Here is a 21,136-nt window from a genome sequence, read left to right as displayed (position 1 = left end):
GCCAGGAAACCATCAAAATCCTAAAGGAGAAAACAGGCAACAACATCTTTGACCTTGGCCGTTGCATCTTCTTACTAGACACATCTTTGGAGGCAAGGGAAACAAAAGCAAACATGAACTATTGAGACTTCAAGATAAAAAGCTTCTGCACAGCAAAGGAAACAATCAACAAAACTCAAAGGCACTCTGTGGAATGGGAGAAGACATTTGCAAACAGCATAGCTGATAAAGGGTTAGTATCCAAAATTTACAAAGAACTTATCCAACTGAACGCCCAAAAAACAAATTATCCAATTAAGAAATGGGCAGAAGACCTCAAAAGACATTTTTCCAAAGAAGACATCCAGATGGCTAACAGACACATGAAAAGATGCTCAATATTGCTCATCACCAGGGATATACAAATCAAAACCACAATTAAGTACCACCTGACACTTGTCAGAATGGCTAAAATTAGCACAGGAAACAACAGATGTTGGCAAGGATGCAGAGAAAGCGGAACCCTCTTACACTGTTGGTGGGAATGCAAACTGGTGCAGCCACTCTGGAAAACAGTATGGAGTTTCCTCAAAAAGTTAAAGATAGAACTACCCTACAACCCAGCAATTGCCCTATTAGGTATTTAACCAAAGGATACAAAAATACAGATTCAAAGGGACACTTGCACCCCAGTGTTTATAGAAGCACTATCAACAATCACCAAACTATGGAAAGAGCCCAAATGTCCATTGACCAATGAATGGATAAAGAAGATGTGGGATACACACAGACACACACACACACACACACTGGAATATTACTCAGCCATCAAAAGGAATGAAATCTTGCCATTTGCAAGGATGTGGATGGAGCTAGAGTGTATTACACTAAGTGAAAGTCATCAGAGAAAGACAAATACCATGTGATTTTACTTGTATGTGGGATTTAAAAAACAAAACAGCACGTGGGAAGGGAAAAAAAAGAGGGAAACAAGCCATAAGAGACTCTTTACTGTAGAGAACAAACTGAGGATTGATGGAGGGAGGTGGGCAGGGGGATAGGCTATAAATGGGCAAGGGGGCATTAAGGAGGGTACTTGTGGTGAGCATTAGGTGTTGTAAGTGAAGAATCACTAAATTCTACTTTTGAAACCAATATTACACTATTGGCTAACTAGAATTGAAATAAAAATTTGAAACAATTGTCAGAATATTAAAAGAAAGTCTATTAGATTTGAATTACAAAAAAAGGCACATTGTATCATTTTTATCTTAATGCTAAGTGGGAAATTATTTGAATTTATTTTCTTTGATACATTTAAAGTTTTGATAGGTTTGATAAATAAGAGTAATTATACTTAATAAAGGGCCAGAAAAAATCACCAATAAAAGATCCTTGAGATTATTGGGTTCTCTGACATCTATATCAGATTCCTGACTTTTTAGCTACACTGAAGACTTTGACAGCTGACTTAGCAACAAGGTGCTTTCTCCATACTTGCTGTAGGACCTGCGTAGGCACCATCGTGAGCAAGAAAATGAGTCAAAAGAATTTCTTTTTATAGGTTCACTAAAGGTATATAGAGATGAACTGCTTCATTGCCTGTGGTTACATAAGTAGACTCCACTGATATTTTTGATAGAAATGGCTACTTAATTTAAGGAAGAAGATAGTATCCTTGAAAATAAGTAGTAGTTGAACTAATTAACAGGAACAACAGCTATCTTGAACATGTAGTGCATTTATATGCAAAGGTTTGAAAAGTGGTGGTTTATTTTTGTGACTATTGTTGGCATTATTTTTCTCCTAAAGCTCTTCTGAGTCTGAAAAGGTGGAATTTTATATGAGGTTCACACTCTTATTTTTGTTAAGAATGATATGTCTGCCTCTTTGCATGAATTTGTACTGTACTCCGAGGTGAATTCTTACTACGTGATCTTAGTAACTCTTTTATGTGTTGAATTAAACCAGAGTCTCTTATAAATGTTTGATTGATTGTGAGGTATGTTTGAAACACAACTTCTATTTTATAACCCTTTTGCAGAACTTTCAGGCTCTATTTAGATAACAGTATGCATGGGATTAAATCAGAAATCTGACATATGTCTAGAGAAAGTTTTCTTTTTTTAAACCATATTTGTGCCTTTTGTGACCTATACGTGGAATTTCATCCTAAACAGTGTTTGAGCCTAGAAAATAGGGAAGATGTGAACACTGGTGCCCTGTAATAAGTCAGGAACATGATTGAATCATAGTCACGTAGGTTTCAAGGCTGATTGAGTCAAATGAAATCTTGGGTAACTTGCCATATTGATTCTCTTTTCTGATGAACGTGGATTTGATTACTCAGCTTCAGGACTGGTTATTGCTTAGCCTTCCATCTCCCCCTGAAGAGAATAAAGTTGAGGTTACAATCTAAAGTATGATTACAACCTAAAATAGGTAGGGAGTTAAAAAATCTTCAGGTGCCTGCATTGTATCTTAACATCTTAACCATAGATTATAATGGAATCCTAGTTTATAATACCTTATACATAGATTTTGTTATGGTCATTTAAGGGTTTATTTGTTGTTTTTAAAATTATATTTAATTATAAATAAATATATATAATTAATGTATAAATATATATTTAATTATAGTTTGTCATTTTAGTTGAAGCAGATTAAATGCTAAATATAACATTTAAAAAATCTTCACCTCAGTTCAGTCACCCATTGATTAATGGCATGGAAAATATTGTGTGTATGAAACACAGCAGAATTTCTGTCATACACTCTGCTACTCAGCCTCCTTTTAGGTTACTTTAACAACTTTCTTGGTGAAAAATTAATATTAACCAAAACAGAACTCAAAAGGTGAATGTATAGCAAAAGAAATACAGTTAACTCTTGAACAACATGGGTTTGAACTCTGTGGGTCCACTTATATGTGGATTTTTTATGGTCCAATGCTATATATATATATATATTCCCTTCCTTATGATTTTCTTAATATTTCCTTTTCTGTAGCTTACTTTCTTATAAAATAATTCAGGACATGATACACCTAACATACAAAATATGTATTAACCGCCTGTTTATGTTATTAGTGAGGCTTCTAGTCAACAATAGGCTATTAGTGGTGAAGTTTTGGGGGAGTCAAAAGTTTTATACTTGGATTTTGGACTGCAGATGGTGAGGGAGGTCAGTGCTCCCAACACCTGTGTTGTTTCAGGGGGCAACTCTAATATTTTTAGGCTTATCCATTATATTCTTTCAAGGAAGGTATTAGATACTTGACAATAGAGCTAGCACCAAAAACAGGAACACATATGATGAGTGCTATTGAGTATTCGTAGTTTATTTTTATACAATTATTTTAATTGAACAATGTAAACATGTTTTACCCTCAGGATACCAAAAGGGTCTGATGTGTCTAGTGTTTATTCTACTTTTTCAAAACAATCTAGAATTCCAAATGCTTTCCTAATTTTATGTTTTACTAAGTACCCAGTTATTTCTCATCAGTGTATGTATATCAATTGTAAACCTGAGGCAGTTTTGTTCCTCAGGGGACATTTGACAATGTCTGGAGACATTTCTGATTGACACAACTGAGGGGCCATTCATGACATAGAGTGTGTAGAAGCCAGGGATACTAAACATTGTATAATACATGGAACAGAGTTATCTGGCCCAAAATGTTAGTAATGCTTTAATTTAGAAAGCCTGATGTATATACCTTCATTCTTTAAATATAGGGGAATAAAGCATCACCTTTAAATTTAGTATCCATATTTATACTGCCATGACAATAATTTAGATAATGACTTATGAAAAAGATTTGAGGTAGCTTCACATGATAGGAGGGAGTTGTTCCTCAAAGATTATTCAGTTACAGTAAGTTACAGTTTATCTCTGCATTTCATATGTTACAGAAATGGCTTTACTTTTTGTGATTGGGTTCATGTAATTCTTTGTGTGTGTTTTTTTTTTTTAAGCGCTTAAATATAAATCCAGTCTCATGAAGGAGAAAACCATTCTTTTATTTGTTGGTGGACTAGTGCTCACTATAGCTGTCATTGTTGGAGCCATTCTTTTTGTCCCAGGTAAGATACACAGTTATATGAGTGAGGCAGGATTGATGGAAATGAGGACCCGGGGGCGGTTGGGGGGGGGGGTGCTCATAGGGCTGTTGTAACACATTACCACAAAGGGGGTGTCTTAAAAGTGTAGAAATTTTCTCACAGTTCTGGAGGCCATAAAGCTGAACTAAAGATGTCTTCAACACCATAATCCCTCCTGAGGCTCTTGGGGAGAAACCATTCTTTGCCTCTTCTAGCTTCTGATGTTTGCTGGCACTCTATAGCTCCTTGGCTTATGGCACCATAATTTCCATTGCTGCCTCAGTAGTATCTTTGTCAAATCTCTCTCTGCCTGTCTTACAGAGACACTTGTCATTACATTTAGGGCCCACCTGGATAATCCAGGATAAACTCCTCCTTTCAGGATCCTTAACTGAATCATCCTTTGCTATATAATGTAATATTCTTTTGCCATAGAAGTTAATATTCACAGGCTCCAGGGATTTGGAGGTGGATGTATCTTTAGGGCCATCATTCACCCCACTGCAGAGGCAGACTTCATTTGCCAAGACCTGGAAATGGGGATGGGTGTAGGAAACAATTCTATCTGAAACCACTTGTTTTTGGAAGATGGGAGTGGAAGGGGGAAGAAAGGGAGTGCAGCACATGGAAAGATGGCAGATATGAGCTGGGACCCACAGTGCAGACTGGAGAGATCTGTCATTGCTTTGGAGCTAGATACAGTACAGTGTACTGTTTAGGAACATAAATTTGGCAGCTCTGTTTGCCTCTGGAGTTAGGACACCGGGAGGACGAGAAGAGTTGAGAAGATAACTTGAAAGAACAACTGTTTTGACTTTGGGACAGATTGAACACAGCAAGTAAAGGGAATAGTAAGAGGGACTCCCAAGTTTCTCACTGGAATTCTGTGGGTAGTTGAGGCAAAGCCAAGTCAAGGTTTCCACATGTTGAGACTTAGATGTTGACATTTAGTAGATGTTTTAAGTTTGGTCTTAATAAAAAAATAGTTGTGGGGTGCCTGGGTGGCTCAGTCGGTTGAGCGTCTGACTTCGGCTCAGGTCATGATCTCACGTTTTGTGAGTTCAAGCCCTGCGTTGGGCTCTGTGCTGACAGCTCAGAGCCTGGAGCCTGCTTTGGATTCTGTGTCTCTCTCTCTCTCTGCCCCTCCCCTGCTCACGCTCTCTCTCTATCTCAAAAATAAATAAAACATTAAAAAATAAAATTAAAAAATAGTTGTTTTGTGTGAAGTTTTGGGAGAAATATATTTTTGAACCTTTTGCAGTTTGTAAGAGTAGTATTGAGATTAATACACTTCATAACTTTGAGTACTTTAACTTCCTGTAAAGTAGGAAGTACACAGGATAATATTTTTAATGTTATTTTTATTAACAGGTGAATATTCAACAAAGAATTCTTGTGGACTTGGTTTAATTGTGGTTCCTACAGTGATTTTAATATTGCTTCAGTACTGTGTGTTTATGATAGGTAAGTATATGTTATAGCATGATTTTGTCTACCTTTTTCTTTTTGAAAACATTTTTGGTTAAAATATTTCTTGTATGATTTTCTTTTTTTCTTTTTTTCACAACTTAATAAAAGTCGGCTTATGTTATTAGTAACACTTTCCCTGTGTGGATTAATTTTAAGGTTAGCTTAGGTTTTCAGGGCATTCTATTATTTAATAAAAAGTAATTTTCATATATATTTGATGCTAGCCAGTGGATTTTTAAAATTATGTTATATAATTTCTTAATGATTATCTTCATATTTTTATTTCAGTTTTTTCAAGTTATAAGTAGACCTTAAACATGCCCTTTCTCTTCTTTTGCTAAGCCTGTCTTAAAAAATAGTTCTACAAATTAGGGTTATCAATTATAAATAGAAATATATCTTTTTTAGTTATTGGCAAATCTCAACATTGTAGTTTTAAAAGATGATGCAGGTATCCAAATTGTAATTGGTATAATCTTCACTGCATTTTTGGAGTCAATCACTAACATATTTTTGTTACTATTACAGTCTGTTTTTTCCTATTTGCACATTTAACTCGGTCTTTGAGCTTATCTCTGGCTTGGTGTACATTGGAAAGTTATTAATTTGTTATAAAATCACGGATCTAGGCACACGAGACAGAGGTTATGATGTTTACAGCAGCATGTTTTGCATAATGGTTCTCTTTGCTAGAGTAATTTTATGTGCATGTGGTGAAGTCACGCATAATAGCCATTCATACTATAAAATGCACAAATGTGGTAAAAGCAGCATTGTTCTAAGGTTTGGGGTAAAAAGCACCAGTCCAGCTCAGCTCACTGTGAAAATAAAAGACTGCTGAACGTGTGACTCTGGAACAGACTACTTGTGTGAAAAGGCAAAGTTTAGATCGTTGGGAAAGAATCGAGCATCTCATAAGGAAATCCAGAGTCAGTCTATGGTCACCAGATATTATTTTTGATTGCACAAAATACAAGTCGGTATGATTGCTTCTTAAATGCTCTCAACCCACTTTTTCTTTCTTCAGGTGTTTGGATGTCTTCCTTCACCATCGCCATATTGATCCTTCAGGTACTGGGCTATGTGCTCTCTGTGGTTGGACTAAGCCTCTGTGTCTCAGGTAAGGGTTACGTTCTTCTCTCATCCCAATTTTTCTTACTACAGATTTCTCTTGGACAGAGCTCTTCTTCCTCCTCTCCTTCTTCTTCTTTATCCATTCATCCATTCCCCTATTGAAGGACATCCTGCCGCTTTCAGTTTTTGATGATTAAGAATAAAGCTACTATAAACATCCATGTGCGTGTTTTTGTGTGGACATAAGTTTTCAACTCCATTTAAGTAAATACCAAGGAGTGTGATTGCTGGGTTGTTATGTTAAGAACATATTTAGCTTGTAATGAATTGCCAACCTATCTTACAAAGTGGCTGTGCCATTTTGCATTCCCACCAGCAATGAATGAGAGTTCCTGTTGCTCCACATCCTTGCCAGCATTTGGTGTTGTGGGCTTTGTGAGCTTTCTTTTTTTAACTCTCATTTTTTCCCCACTGAGAATAGTGCTTTCCATATTGCCATGAGAATATTGGCTGTATATGGCTTGTGGGCTGATTATTCTAGCAGCCAAACTGCTGTGCCTATATTTGTGGGAGAATTTTTTAAATAACCAGCCTCTAATTGGTTGGAACTTAAGGCTTTACACACTATTTTCTATTAGTCTTGATGTGATAAGGCACATGTTATGCAAACAAAATCTTTTGTCTTTTAATAATTTGGAGGCATTTCACTGAGTTAATAATGATGAATATATGTAGGTAGTTTTTGTTTCTTAATAATTAGAAAAAGAATTACTCTCCTTAAAACTTGATTTATTGTTGTTTGTTCTTTTAAAAAGATAACTTATTTCATGTAGATTTTTAATGTAAAATCTCACTTGTTTTTACAGAGTGCACCCCAGTGAACGGCCCTCTTCTGATTTCAGGTTTGGGTATTATAGCTCTAGCAGAATTACTTGGATTAGTTTATATGAAACTTGTTGGTAAGTCAATCTTATTTTTTGTTAGCCTGTGCCGAGAATTTCAGTTATATAATTGAAATATAATGAATGTAATGCTTTGATTGGCTCTTACGGTTTGACTAAAGAAATTTCTCAGTTTTCCCAAAAACGAGAATATATCATGAATGCAGCTGTATTTCTTAAATAATAAAATTGGAATGATTTGGGGGTAATGAAAGAGGGTAGAAGTAATATGAATTAATGAAAATTTTAGATTATAAACTATTTTTTAAAAAATGGCTTTATGTTTTAGAATGTATAGACTATACTAGCTAAAGGGACAGAATGTAGAGGATTCATTTTATTTTTTTATTTTTTTAATTTTTTTTTTTTTTTAACGTTTACCCACTTTTTTAGAGACAAGAGACAGAGTGTGAGCAGGACAGGGGCAGAGGGAGGGGGAGACACAGAATCTGAAACAGACTCCAGGCTCTAAGCTGTCAGCACAGAGCCTGAAGTGGGGCAAAGATTCATTTTAATAGAAAAAGATTTTTAATTGTCCCATTGTTTCTATGAGAGACCTACTTGTTACTTGCTCTTCTTGCAGATTGTTTATAGACCTTGGCTCCCCTAAGTAGACAGGTTGAAATTCAAAATCTGTCACTTTTGTTAAAAGAACAGTGTCTTTTGACTTTACTTGACTTTAAAATATTTTTACTTAAGAGACTCTTAAATATAGGGAACAAACTGAAGGTTGCTGGAGGGAAGGGGAATAGGGGAGATGAGCTAAATGGGTGATGGGTACCAAGAAGGGCACTGTTGGGATGAGCACTGGGTGTTATATGTAAGTGATGAATCATTAAATTCTATGCCTGAAACCATTAATACACTATATGTCAACTAACTTGGATTTCAATAAAATTAAAAATACAATACAATAAAATAAAATAAAACCTCCCAAAACAACAACAACAGCAATGAAACGAATATAATAAAAACATGGAGCTTTAAAATTTAGGCTTTTGCTACCTTTTAATTAATTAATTAATTTATTTATTTATTTTTAAAATCCGGTATAATTAACATACAGTGTTATGTTAGTTTCAGGTACACAATATTAATGACTCAATAGTTCTATACATTATTCAGTGCTCATGATGAGGAGTGTGCTTTTTACTTCCCTTTGCCTATTTCCCCCATCCCCCACCCACCTCCCCTCTGGTAACCACCAGTTCTGTATAATTAAGAATCTTATTTTTGTTGTCTCTTTTTTCCTTTGTTTTTGTTTCTTAAATTCCACATATCAGTGAAATCATATGGTGTTTGTCTTTCTCTCACTGACTCATTTCACTTAGCATTTATACACTCTGGATCCTTCCATGTTGTTTTTACTACCTTTAAAATAAATGGTTAGTAAGTTGGAATTAGCTAATTTTTTTGAATTTCATATTTAATCTGCCAATTTTCAAATAACAGATGTCTATATAAATTCTTATTTTTTATACATAGAGGCAGATGCTTTTAGGTATTATGTTGTCTGATTTAAGCTAAAAATGTTCCCTGCAATTGGTTTACATTAGTATCCCTTTAAAAAAGTTGGTTTTTTTTAATTTAAGCAGTAAACCAGACTCTTAAAAATTTGTCAAAATAATTAAAAGTTGCCAAATAATAGAGTAAAAAAAAAAATCAGTGTTCTGCTTTAGGTGAACTTTACTGTGTTTCAAAAATTATATGAACCTTGAATTGTTAGTCAAATAATTTTCCATATGGCTTACATAATATTGTCAAAGAAACTTTACCTGTGTTTCTTAACCTCAGCTTTTGCTGACTGATCATTGAGTTCAGTTTTGTTACATATTCTTTTGTCCCTATCTAGTTAATGCTTGTTAGATAAACAAAATACTTAACTAAAATCTCCCTATCTTTGGTTTATGTTCTCATAAATCAGAGTTGTTTCCTCAATGAAATTTTCTTAGTTCATGACTCACAGGTCCATAAAATACAATGAAGACCTCTCAGCCCAATGGTAGTAGCTATCATGAGCATCACATTATGAATGTTGATACATATTCTATTTTTGTTGAGTATTCCAGTCCCCATTTGTGTGGTTCTTGAAGTTGATACTGCTAGTTACATTGCTCTGTGTGAATGTTTGAGAATACAATGTTCTCCTCAGTATTCCTACAACATGATGTAGTATGAGGTGTCTTTGATGGCTCTTTGTTCTGTTTATTCCTCATTGTCTGGATCATCCTCCCTTTTTTTAAATGTTTGCTTATTAGTTTTGAGAGAGAGCACGCACGCGCGTGGGGGAGGGACAAAGAGAGAGTGGGACACAGAATCTGAAGCAGGCTTCAGGCTCTGAGCTGTCAGCACAGAGCCGGACATGGGGCTCGAACTCAAGGACTGTGAGATCATGACCTCATCTGAAGTCAGACACTTAACCGACTGAGCCACCAGGCACCCCTGGATCATCCTCCCCTTTTATTGCCTTGCTCCCCATGCCTTCCATGTCTGACAAAGAATGATGTTCAGTAGAATTGCCAACAGGTCTGGAATGCCGACTCGGGTGGAAATAGGCATTGTCTAGCTACCACCTCCTGGGTCCTGTCTCTCCCTTCTCCATAGCTTATCTCCCAAAGAAGCTTGGGAAACCAGTGTAGTAACACACATACTGTTCTCATGTGAAAAATCGAAGTGAAAGTAAAATCCTAAAAGAGTTCCCCCAGTTTTTTCTTTATCATAGTTTAGCATATAAATATTTATATGTTAAGAATTTAGTCCAATTTTATTGACATTTTGAGAATATTCTAAATTAACTTTCCAAATCAACTTGTCTAATGCCAGAATTCAGAGGCACACCTTCGGTCAGTTGAAGGGCAAGAAGAGAAAAGGTACAGGAAAGTTGCTCTTTAGATAATGTGGTAGAATAGGAAAATTAGTGTGTTTTTCTTATATAATCTGAGTGTGTAAATATCAGTATATGTAACATTAAGGTTGCAAATTTTAGCATTTTTATCAGGAGGCAAGTAATTGTGTTTCCAAAATAAATTTTACTCATTGTGCTCTGTTTTGGAAAAGCTTAATGAATGTGTCTTGACTTAAATGCAATAAAATTCTCAGATTTTGTTGTTGTTAAAATCCAAGCTTTTTTAAGAGTAAGTTAATGGCCCTATGAGAATTTTAACTTTGTTATTTTTATTATTTCCAAGTTTAAATTTGTAGCCTTAATTGTTACTTTAGAAGTAAGATTTTAACTTTCACTTTTTATGGTCTTTTTAAGCTGTTGGATTTTTTTTTTTTTTTTTTACTGGAAGTATTTAAGTTTTACAAAATGAATTGGGGTTGGAAACAAGAATAATGTGAATCACATAGAAAATTAAATACTGCTAACTAAACTCACTAGAATTAGGCTTGTTGATTATATGGGGCATTTATATCCATTATTTATAAGAGTCCATACTTGTTCATTTTGTTTTCCTTTTTTTTTAAGCCATTACCAGTTCAGTATAAAGACATATAATTATGTTTTGTTATAAATCAACCTACTAGTAATCAAAAACCAGATTTATCACAACATATCACTTGTTTTAGAATGACATGGAATGAATATATATAAGTGATATTTTATAGTTCACTGTTAGGATGTTAGGAAGAGGTAGGTCTGCTATCACTAGGAAAAATATTTCTGAAAATTCAAAACGTAGAAATATATTTGTGTCATGTCATCAGATGTTTCAGGGAGAGAAGAACAAATCAGGAAGAAACCTTGCAAGGGGGCTCATATGGAATCCTTAAAGCTTGTGGCTTAAAAATAAATAAATATACGTATTTAAACTACATATATATGTGACTACATACACACACACACACACATATACACATATGTATGTATGTGTGTAGTGCCTTAGGCATGGTAAGAACAGATAAACCACAGCCATTTTGTCACCTCGGTCATATGTGTGTGGGAGAGAATTAACTCAAGTGAAAACTCAAATTAGCTTTTGCACTTCTGGGTTTTATACTACTACTAGGGAGAGCACAGCTCTTATTTTCCAGAACAGTGTAGCCAAAATGTGATGTTCCTTGGACCTGAGAATTGGAACTCAGAAACTATTCTTTACACATTATTAGGATAGAAAAGGAGTTACTTGGAAGTTCTTAATGTTAATCCTGATAAATAAATTTATGATTTCAAAAATATAGCTCTAAAATCTTACCTCTGATCCTTCGCGCTACCAGTCAAAAATTTGCACAGCTGTTCAGTTTTCTTTTCTTTGATAGAACATAGAGTCATGGTTTAGTTGAAGTGACTTGTATATATATGTAACTACTGTGATGATCCCTAATGAAGTTCTGTAATTCTGCTTGGCTTCTTTTGAGAGGCTGCTAAATGTGATTCACCCATATTCCCAACCCATTTCACTCCATACTACTTTAGAAAGTGGTTTCTTTGTTTGGCTGCAAGGACCACACCGCTGCCCCCGTGCCTCCTGTAAGGGAGATTTACTTTAAAGCCACACGTGACACTAGCAGAGATGGGGATCTCTTGAGAGCTGAGATATAACCAGACCTCACAGGGGCTGAGACAGTAAGCCATTTAGGAATTAGAAAGTTCTGATACATCTCTACAAACTGAATCATCGTGTTGCCCTCTGAGTAACAAGAGTTAGTCAGTGCTCATCTGCAGATTATACTGTGAGTTCCTTTCTGGTTCTTCCCCTAAGAGCTCATCCTCTTCTTTATGGCCTCATCTTATATTTTGTTCTTGTCTTCTCCTTGGTAGTTTCTCTTATGTTTGTCTCTAATCTTTGAGCTTCTCTCCCAGCTTGCTTTCTGTCTCCTTGTCACCTTCCTTTCCATCACCAACTTTCTGGTCTACTTTCTCTTTCTCCTCTTCAGGTCCCAGTAGGAGAGAAAAACTTTTCAGGCTAGTTAGTCACCATGGTCTCTGTTTGAGAGAGCCTGTTGGCTTCTGGCTGGTTTCTACATTGGCTGTCCTTGCGTGGGGTCTCACTCCCATTGCCCATCAGCTTTGGAAGCTTGGTAGGGGTGAATGTGGAGGAGGAATGGTAGTAAGTAAAGAGCACAGAACACTAGAGCGGTTCTGGGGCCCTGCATCAGTAGCTCACAAGCAAATTCAGCCTTCCAGCCTTCCTCAGGCCCAAGGATAATGTAATTGACTATCCCATAGCATTACCCTCCCACCAGCCTGTTCACAGGATGTTGCTGGTTCATGCTTTCATACATATAGGACTCTGATTTAGGACTGGCTTCCGCTGCGCTGGGTCCTTCTCACTTGGCTTTTGTAATGAAGTTCTCTCTTTCTCCCTATGCAACTGAAGTAAATGTCTTTCCCCTCTCTCTTTCTGTATTCCTTCATTAACCAGTCCACTCAGAAACAGTGCAAAGGGTAACTTGGAAAACTGAGAAAGAATACTTGGAGAAGAGGTTGATTGTGGCTAAAACTAACTGCTGGGAGAATTCATTGAACTCTGAGGGATCTGAATATTTTTTTTCAGTTTGTTAGCTATTTGGAGCGTTGAAAACTGGAAAGATGGAAGCAGAAGAGAAGACTGGGTCACAAGGAATGAGAACAGTGAGCTAATAAGGGCAGGCAGTGGAGTAGAGGTGAAGATTGGTCATTGCCACCTTCTGTCCACATTCTGGCTGGGTTGAGTGGGGAGGGGTATAGAGTCCACAGTGGGGATGAATAGATGATAGACAGCATTTTTCACCAAGAAGTATAACAAATGGCTGATTTAGGAGAAATATAGCCTGTACAAATGAGAGAATGTATTGGTTTATTATTTGATGTAGGTGGGTCATTTGATCATGATATTCTATCAATGCATAAAATCATTTGAAATTAACCATTAATAGTCATTGAGATTAAACATTATATTGCCTTAACGTATTAAATTTATTTTCTCAATTTTTAATTATATCAGCTTCCAATCAGAAGACTATACAACCTCCTAGGGTAAGTTAAACTTTCTTAAATGAATTTGGAATGATCAGTTGATGGTTTTGACTGAGAAATGATAATTGAGATAGATACTAAAGCCTTTTGCTCTCTGTTCAGTGTATACCATCAGATTAAGAGAACACTGAAGTAATTTCATGACTTTTGCATGAGTAGATCCAACTTACTTTAAAATATATCTGGTCATTTTAGTTGCAGTAGGACAGAATCAGTGATTCCTTAACATTGTGCTAATAATTTCTCAAGTGACTTCTCACTTTCTCAGAACTGGAAAGTTTCTGTGTAAGAATAATGGTTATTATCTCTGCTGAAGGAAGCTGATTCCAGTATATTGCCTCACCTATTGGCTCCATTTGATGTAGGTATACAAAATGTTACTTCAGGCTTTTAAAATGAGAGCGAGAGATTTGTATGAAATTGATTTCATTAAAAATAATAATCTGCAATAAATGTTCATATTGCTGAAATATATCTGTTCTGAATTATGATTAATTTCCCTTCTTCCCTCATTTTAGAAGCATTTTTCTTCCTCCAAACTGTACTATAGTTTTTACTCTATCTTGGATACCTTAAAAACTATCTAAGAAAATTCCAAGAAAAGGAACAAATTAGGAAATAAACCAGATAAATGAGCAGGTGAAAAAACCCGTGTAGAGAATTATCATGTGACAGGCCCAAGAACTATTTTATGGAAAGAAGACCTGGAGAGGACTATACTGTACTCACCTTCCTAGAAGGAATAATAGTAGCTCTATCTGAAATGCCAAAATTGAGACTCTTGTCTGTGGCAGGAAGTGAAGATTACATATACTCCTGAGTCTGACAAGCTTCCACAGACATGCCTAATAGGCAAGGAGGGCCTGAGGGTGCATCTTTCCATGGGTGTTTATTCTGAAAAGATTGGGGCTGTAGCTACATTGGTCACCAACAGCCAGCAGTGTTTAAAGTGCCTCTGTTAGAGATAATCCAACCATTGGACCCTTAAATCTTAACACATTTTCTTTCCTTGTTACTGAGTTCAACTTGCATGATTTGAAAATGATTGTGTTTTTGTCTCCCCCCCCTTGTTTAACTGTATTATCTATTATTGTGTTGCTATTTATGTTTGCACTTTTTTTGAGAAGTTTGAATTTCTTGAACTGAAAGAGGCAGAGTGGGTGGGAAATTCTGCGTAGAAAAATATTAAAAGACTAATAGTTATTATTAAACTATCAGGTAAACTTGGCAATCTTTGTTTCCTTAACTTTTATTGCCTTACTTTGTTTTTAGCCTATAGGATTCACTCTTTACTATAGAGTTTAAATGTTAGCATATATAAATTTTAGTATAAAAGGACATGAAATAAATTCTATTTTTACGTAAATATATTTTAAATATTTTCCAGAAAGCTGTAGAGGAACCCCTTAATGGTATGTGGTTATTACAAACTTGTATATTCTTCTTGATCCATTACCAGATGATAATTTGAACTGGCCCCAAAGCAGTTAGAATGCTCCATCTATGCCTGGGGAAAAAAATCCCATTTTTTTCTTGCCTGACCTCTCTTTTCTTGATTATAATAATTAATATAATAATTAAAATAATAATTAAGAGTATTACTATTGTAATGTTCTTATCTCTAAGAAAAACGCACTCCTCAGTATCTCTCCAGTCCTTGCTTGCACTGGCCAAGCAATACTTAGGCAAGAAGACCATTGCCTTATATTAGCCGATAGAAAAGAATCTCAATTAATTTCAGTTTCTGATTTACAAATTCAGATACAGACTGTCATCATGTAGTGAGACCCAAGCATCTCACTTTCTTTCTCCTTAAACCTAGATCTATGTTCCCAACTGACTTTGTTTCCTTTGAGAGTCTGGATATGAGCCACAGACATGCTTTTGTAATAAAGTAATAGACTTAAAATTAATTTGTCTTCATAGCTGTGGAATAGTTAGCATGATATTACTGCATATTTATTTAGAAATGATTTCTAATTGTTGAACCTTACTAACTGCTTGGCTTGTTACTAATTCTTAGCATTTAAAGAATCAAAAGGAATGATGAATGATGGTAAGTGTAAAATGCACCTGCAATTATAGATTGATTAAAATAGGAACATTGAAAAGAAATAAAAGGGCTTCTTTAAAGTATGCTTTTTTTGTATATAAAAGGGACACTGTCAAATCATAAAGGTCTACATTTTTTGATTTATAAAACTTAAAGCTACTCTTAAAAGTTGCAAAACCAGTGATATAAAAGCTGTAGGGTGTCACTAATCAGACTTTCCAGTCTTACTGCTTGTAGCAAAGAGAAATTACTGCTTTTTTAAAAACATTTTTCAGCTACAATGTCTGGTGCCTGTAACTTTTAAAAATGATTTTTAGAAGACACATAGATAATCTGGCACAAATCTTTATCATCTTGACAGGGTTTCTTTTGTGCTTGTGTTGGTGATTTGTTGCATTTAATTCATGGGGACTTAATATCTCTGCTTTTCCAACTAGGGACTCAGTTGTAACCATTTGAAAAAGGATTTAAAAAGAAATGTTTAGTCACTCAGCTTTTGCTTCTTGTTTTGGAACTCTGGGCTAATCACTTCTATTTTGTATTGAATATTTCAAAGACATTTGCTAGTTTTTAAAGATAAGTAAGTCGGACATATTGAGTGCTATGAGTATTCATTTTGATTTTGCTTGAAGATGCTATGATACTTCAATTCTGTTAATATTTTAATAACTGTATGTTTTTATCTTATCAAACATTTCTTCATACCTTTGATATTTAGTCATTCCTTGATCATGTAAATAGTGTGCTATTTTACTGCTTTAACCTCCTCACCTCTGTGGCAAAGTGCAGCATTTAACACAAGAGGCTATATTCCCATGAGTGCAATTAATTTTTGCATAAGATTAAAAACACATCAATTGTGTACTGGTGGACAAAGTTTAAAACAATGGTTAGGCTGTGTTCAACAAGGAATCACAGAACGATTCCACTTTTGTAGGTTTGTGTTGTAGCCACAGCCTTTACTACAAAAATGTTTGTTTTATTTACCAACCACCACCTTCCTAATAAAAAAAAAATTTTGCAGTTGGTAGGAATAAACTAAGTGACATTCAAAAAAAGAACTGGTACCTGGAATTGTGGCATGGTTCGTCCATGTTTACATTCTCTTGTTTTGTTTTGTTTTTATTTCTTTGCTCTTTTTCTTCTGCCATGTGATTCTTCTGTAGTTGTATAAAGAAATGAAACTCCTTTTCTCTGTTTTCAGAAAACTGGTATAAGAACCTCAAGTGCATTTTCCTTTATTAATTTCATGTGACTTTTTTTGGAACCACCATGTCAGTAGATACAGCAGTTTTTGTGTGTTCATAGCATACAAAGTCTATGATGATCTTTGAAATTCCCTTAATTTTGCTAATATTTAGCTGTTCAGAATTTGTTCTTGTTTTTTTCTTTTTTTTAACCTTTTTTTAAATCTTTCTGGTGGGCTCCAGGCCCTCACAGTGTGTCTGCCTCGTCAGTTTCAGACTGTCTTTCTAAGGACCACAATCCCGTTTTCTCTTTCACTTGTACCTACTCGCATGTTTATTTCACTTACATCAAATGAATGATGTAGGTCTAAAGTGAATGTGATAGAATATTATTCTGTGGTCAATATCTTTTGCATTGAAAAACCAACATCTCTTGGCTTCTCAGCCAACCCAGCCAACTGAGATTATCAGACTTTGTTGATTTTTATTTTCATTTGGCATTGGCCTTTTAGTTACTACAACTAAAAAGGCTAATGATTTACCCGGTTTACATCTGTGACCTTTGTAAATCTAAGATTAAACACTTTTTCTTTATTTTTAGATGCTGTATATCTGAAACTTTTAATTTTCAAAAATTCATCAACTTGTTAATGCATAGAAAATGGACAGGAATAATGATTATATGTTCATTTTTCAATTTTCCAGAGTAACTGAAGTGAAGTGATGGACTCTGATTTGGAAAGTAGTAAGACATGAAAGGAATACAATTGTGTTTAAGCACCATGGCCTTGATTCACTGTTCAGGAGAAGAAAACAAGAAAAATTACTGGTTCTCATCTGTGGGAGAAAGTAAATCTTTGACCCTTAAATGATTGTTACAGTTAAGTTTTTATTCAAAGCATTTGTAATTTAGTTAATAAAAGAATTATTATCTGTGTTGTGTGCCCAATTGGGATCCAGTTTTTTGTTGTTATTTTTATTCAGTAAAGGGCAAGGGTAGAGTGGCTAATTTCCAAGAATGATGCCTTTCAGATCTTAGGGCCTCTTGACTGTAGTTTACCAGTTTGAATTGGTTCGAGGTTGAGAATCACCTGACGCTAACCTGTTGGTTTCCCAGAGAGATCTGTGAAGAACAGTGGCTTCCACAGAACCTTAGCAGACTCAGGTTCACAGCCACTTTGGCAGTTATGGCTGGTGTTAGCCGAGTAAGGTTTCTGGAACTTCTGGGTCAAAGGAATAGCAAATTTAAGTACAGATAGGAGTTTGGTTGGGAACATCTTGAATGCCGCCTACATCTCCGGCAGGAGACCATGGTCTTCATTCTTGGGGGTTGCCATTCACACATTCTTCCTTCAGCATACCGTGTGATGAATCCTTTTCAGAGTTAGGGTAATTTTATTGATGAATGTGTTTATCTCTTATTCACACAACCCTTTAAACCCTGTCTTGTCCTCCTGTTATTTGCTTCTGCTGTACAAGATGTAGCACCTTTTCTCCTCTTTGAACATGGTCCCGTGACACGTGACATGGTAGCATCATTGCAGAAAGGAGCCAGACTTATTTTCAGAGAACTATGCTCACACTTTTCAGCAAAAGTAGCGATGGTTGTAACATATGTATTTCCTTCCTCGGATTTGAAGGCACAATCTACAATGTTTCTTCACTTCTTTTCTGATCTGGGGCATGAAAAACCAAGATTGAGATTTGAACTGTGAGTCTCCTGCATGGCAATATAACGTGTCACCGTCAGGCCAACAAGCCAGCCCTCAGAAGGGTGGTTTTGTTACTGTTGTGTCTGTGTTGCATGATAAACACTCATCATCTCCCTCCTGTAGTCCTGCCTCCGTAAGCCCCTTACCCTAAGATTGGAAAGTAAAACAAAACCCCCACGTTTCCTACCCCCATTAGAAGAAAACTAACATTCTGACCGTTGTGATCACCTGGAGTACTCTTAGATTATTAGCACTCGGTTCCCTCTGTGGGTGTGTGTGTGTGTGTGTGTGTGTGTGTGTGTGTGCACATGTATAAGGTAGGCACGTGCATCTTCTGTGTGGACAACAGTGGGTACCCACAGGAGAGCAAATGTTAATTTCATGCTCTTAGTAAAAACATTTAAAAAGATCTTTATTGGATGGAATTATATTTGATGCGAATATTTGATCATTTAAAACTTCAAAAACTTCTAGGTAATTTGCCAAGCTTTTTGACTGCTCACAATACCTTCTAAAAATACTAGTAATTCTTCCCGTCTGTCTAATAAGACATTCATATCTGTAGTTACATTACTAATAGTTCTTTCTTAGTCCACTAACTGTTCCCATGTGCCTCTTTTATGCCAAATTAATTTTCATATTTCATGTTGGGACCAAATGGTTTTGCCCATGGCAAACCTCAATTTTATGACCTGCTGATGCTTCTCAGAAAACCGAACAAACGATGAGGACAGCTCTTCTTGAAAAAAAAATTTTTTGTTTTTCTTTCCTAATTGTGTTGCTGTCCAAAATATTATCATATGTAGAGGGAGCTGTGTTCCTTTATATAAATCTGATGGCTCTTGCTGCTCTTTTTCCCTCTGAAAATGTTTATATTTTACTATATTGTTTGTTACTTTAGAAGTCAGTTTTGATGAAGGGAGGAGAAAAGCAGATGAACTTGAAAACCATCCAGATACCTACTCTCTATTAAGAAAAAGAAAGGCATGAAAACCTTTATAGTAAACTTTTTTATAAACTAAGGTTGTACCTTTTAATATGCAATAAACTCTCATTTCTTTGGGGTTCAGTCTTGGGACCCACCCATCCTTTGTGTTCTCTTTAATGCTGCCTGTCTTTTGAGGCACTCACTGCCCTAGACAACGCACAGAGGAAGCAGGAGAGATGCCAGGTGACATCAACTCTCGCTCTTACTAGTTGTCAGCTTCTCTGGAAAAGGGACCACATCAGCGGGAGCCCTCTTGCTTGGCCATCATTGGGCCAGGTCATTCTCTTTAAATCAGACGTGTAGTGGGCTCCCGATTTTTTTTGTTCCACCAAATTAGAATTAACATTAGTTTTGAGCATCACGTATCCGTTCCTCCCCCACACAACCTGCTTTTAACTCAGTGATCCCAATTTTTGCCACCGACTCTTCCACTCGATTTTATTTATTGTACATTCTCTGACACCCCTTGTCGTTTTTGCAACAACCTTTCCAATGTTTTTGGCCAAATCTGGTTTTTCCGTCTCTTTCAAAACATTCTCATCGAGCCCTGCCTCCCCTACTGGCTCTCCTCTGTAGTCCACCCCCCTCTTTCATCTAACCCTTGCTTAATACTTCACGTGTGTCTGCTGAGTTCTAGTGGGGTTTTTTTTGTCTTGCTTCTCACTTGATGTTGAAATTCTGTTATGGCAAGAGCTTTTTTTTTTTTCCTTTCTCTTCCTGCAGTGTTTTGCATACATTAGATGTTCAGTACATAGGTTCAATGATTGAGAGTTGGCTGTGTGTAGATGCCCTACTATTTTCAGTAGAGTGATCTAGATAGTTTTCTTTTCCAACAAATTTCACATGCTCCGAAAACCTTAAAAGGTGATGATTTTTCACCTGGAAACTCCAGGTCCATTTTGTTTAAATTTCTGAGAATGTCAAGATGAAAATAATGGGGTATCCCAAATTTGAGAGTATTGGTTATTCTGGGATGCTACAGTCAATTTAGTAAATGACCAAATTGTGATTTGAATGAATAAAGCTCAAAAAGTGATATGTTCAACTCCTCCATCTCATTAAGAATTAAGCTCTGTATCACCTTCTAGATGTTTTTTGTCCTAAAGGGGGTATTCAACAACAGACCTGTGGGATGTGTATGGAAATGCATACTCCTTTATTTACCTGCCATTGGAAACTGGAGAAATTATTGTTGGGCAACCCTTTATCTTTTTATTATGTTTTATTTGATGGAGAGTTTGTTTAGAAACTTTAGTTTTACATGTGTCATATTTTCAAAATCACTAACTGCCATCACCCAGTGGGGTCCTTTGTTAAGTCATTTTCTGTGGCTAATAGGGATAATAATCCAGGTAACTTTTAAGAGATAAGCAGTGAGCAGGAAGTTTTCCTGCCTTTGGCTTTTGACAGCTCTTACTTATCATTTAAGACCAGCTTTCCCATAAATTTAGCCTTTTGAAAAAAAAGAGAGCATTTGTAATAAGCTTCTCTGTAAGGCGACATCAATGGAATCTTAAAAGTGTTGTTATCAGGGTTGATGAGAGAAAGAAACATTTCTGTTTTTATTAAATGGAGCATTATTTACAAAAAGCCATTGTTGAGATTTAGATCCCACATCATATAAATATCCATTAACCATTTCTAAATAAAAAAAACTCCAGTGTTGC

At 35.8% G+C, this 21,136-nt stretch overlaps 1 protein-coding gene across 8 annotated transcripts in view; it reads left to right on the top strand.

Moving 5' to 3' along the window:
* CD47 (CD47 molecule) overlaps window positions 1-17,721 on the top strand; it is a 47,183-nt gene extending 29,462 nt beyond the window's left edge. For 2 of the 8 annotated variants that reach the window (XM_042954756.1, XM_042954758.1), the window contains 8 exons: window positions 3,960-4,067; window positions 5,457-5,549; window positions 6,583-6,675; window positions 7,496-7,588; window positions 13,498-13,529; window positions 14,917-14,941; window positions 15,553-15,585; window positions 17,475-17,721. In XM_042954756.1, the coding sequence (XP_042810690.1) occupies window positions 3,960-4,067; window positions 5,457-5,549; window positions 6,583-6,675; window positions 7,496-7,588; window positions 13,498-13,529; window positions 14,917-14,941; window positions 15,553-15,585; window positions 17,475-17,479 (482 nt within the window). In that variant the 3' untranslated portion in view covers window positions 17,480-17,721. Of the gene's footprint in view, window positions 1-3,959; window positions 4,068-5,456; window positions 5,550-6,582; window positions 6,676-7,495; window positions 7,589-10,393; window positions 10,441-13,497; window positions 13,530-13,797; window positions 13,891-14,916; window positions 14,942-15,552; window positions 15,586-17,474 lie in introns of all 8 variants that reach the window. The other 6 variants (XR_006207032.1, XR_006207034.1, XR_006207031.1 and 3 more) reach the window with 6 other exon arrangements.
* The last annotated feature ends 3,415 nt before the right edge of the window (window positions 17,722-21,136 follow it).

Source organism: Panthera leo, chromosome C2 (genome assembly GCF_018350215.1).
Source record: "Panthera leo isolate Ple1 chromosome C2, P.leo_Ple1_pat1.1, whole genome shotgun sequence".
Taxonomy (NCBI): domain Eukaryota; kingdom Metazoa; phylum Chordata; class Mammalia; order Carnivora; family Felidae; genus Panthera; species Panthera leo.
Note: the sequence above shows the minus strand (reverse complement) of the source record. Positions and strands in the feature narration are given on the sequence as shown.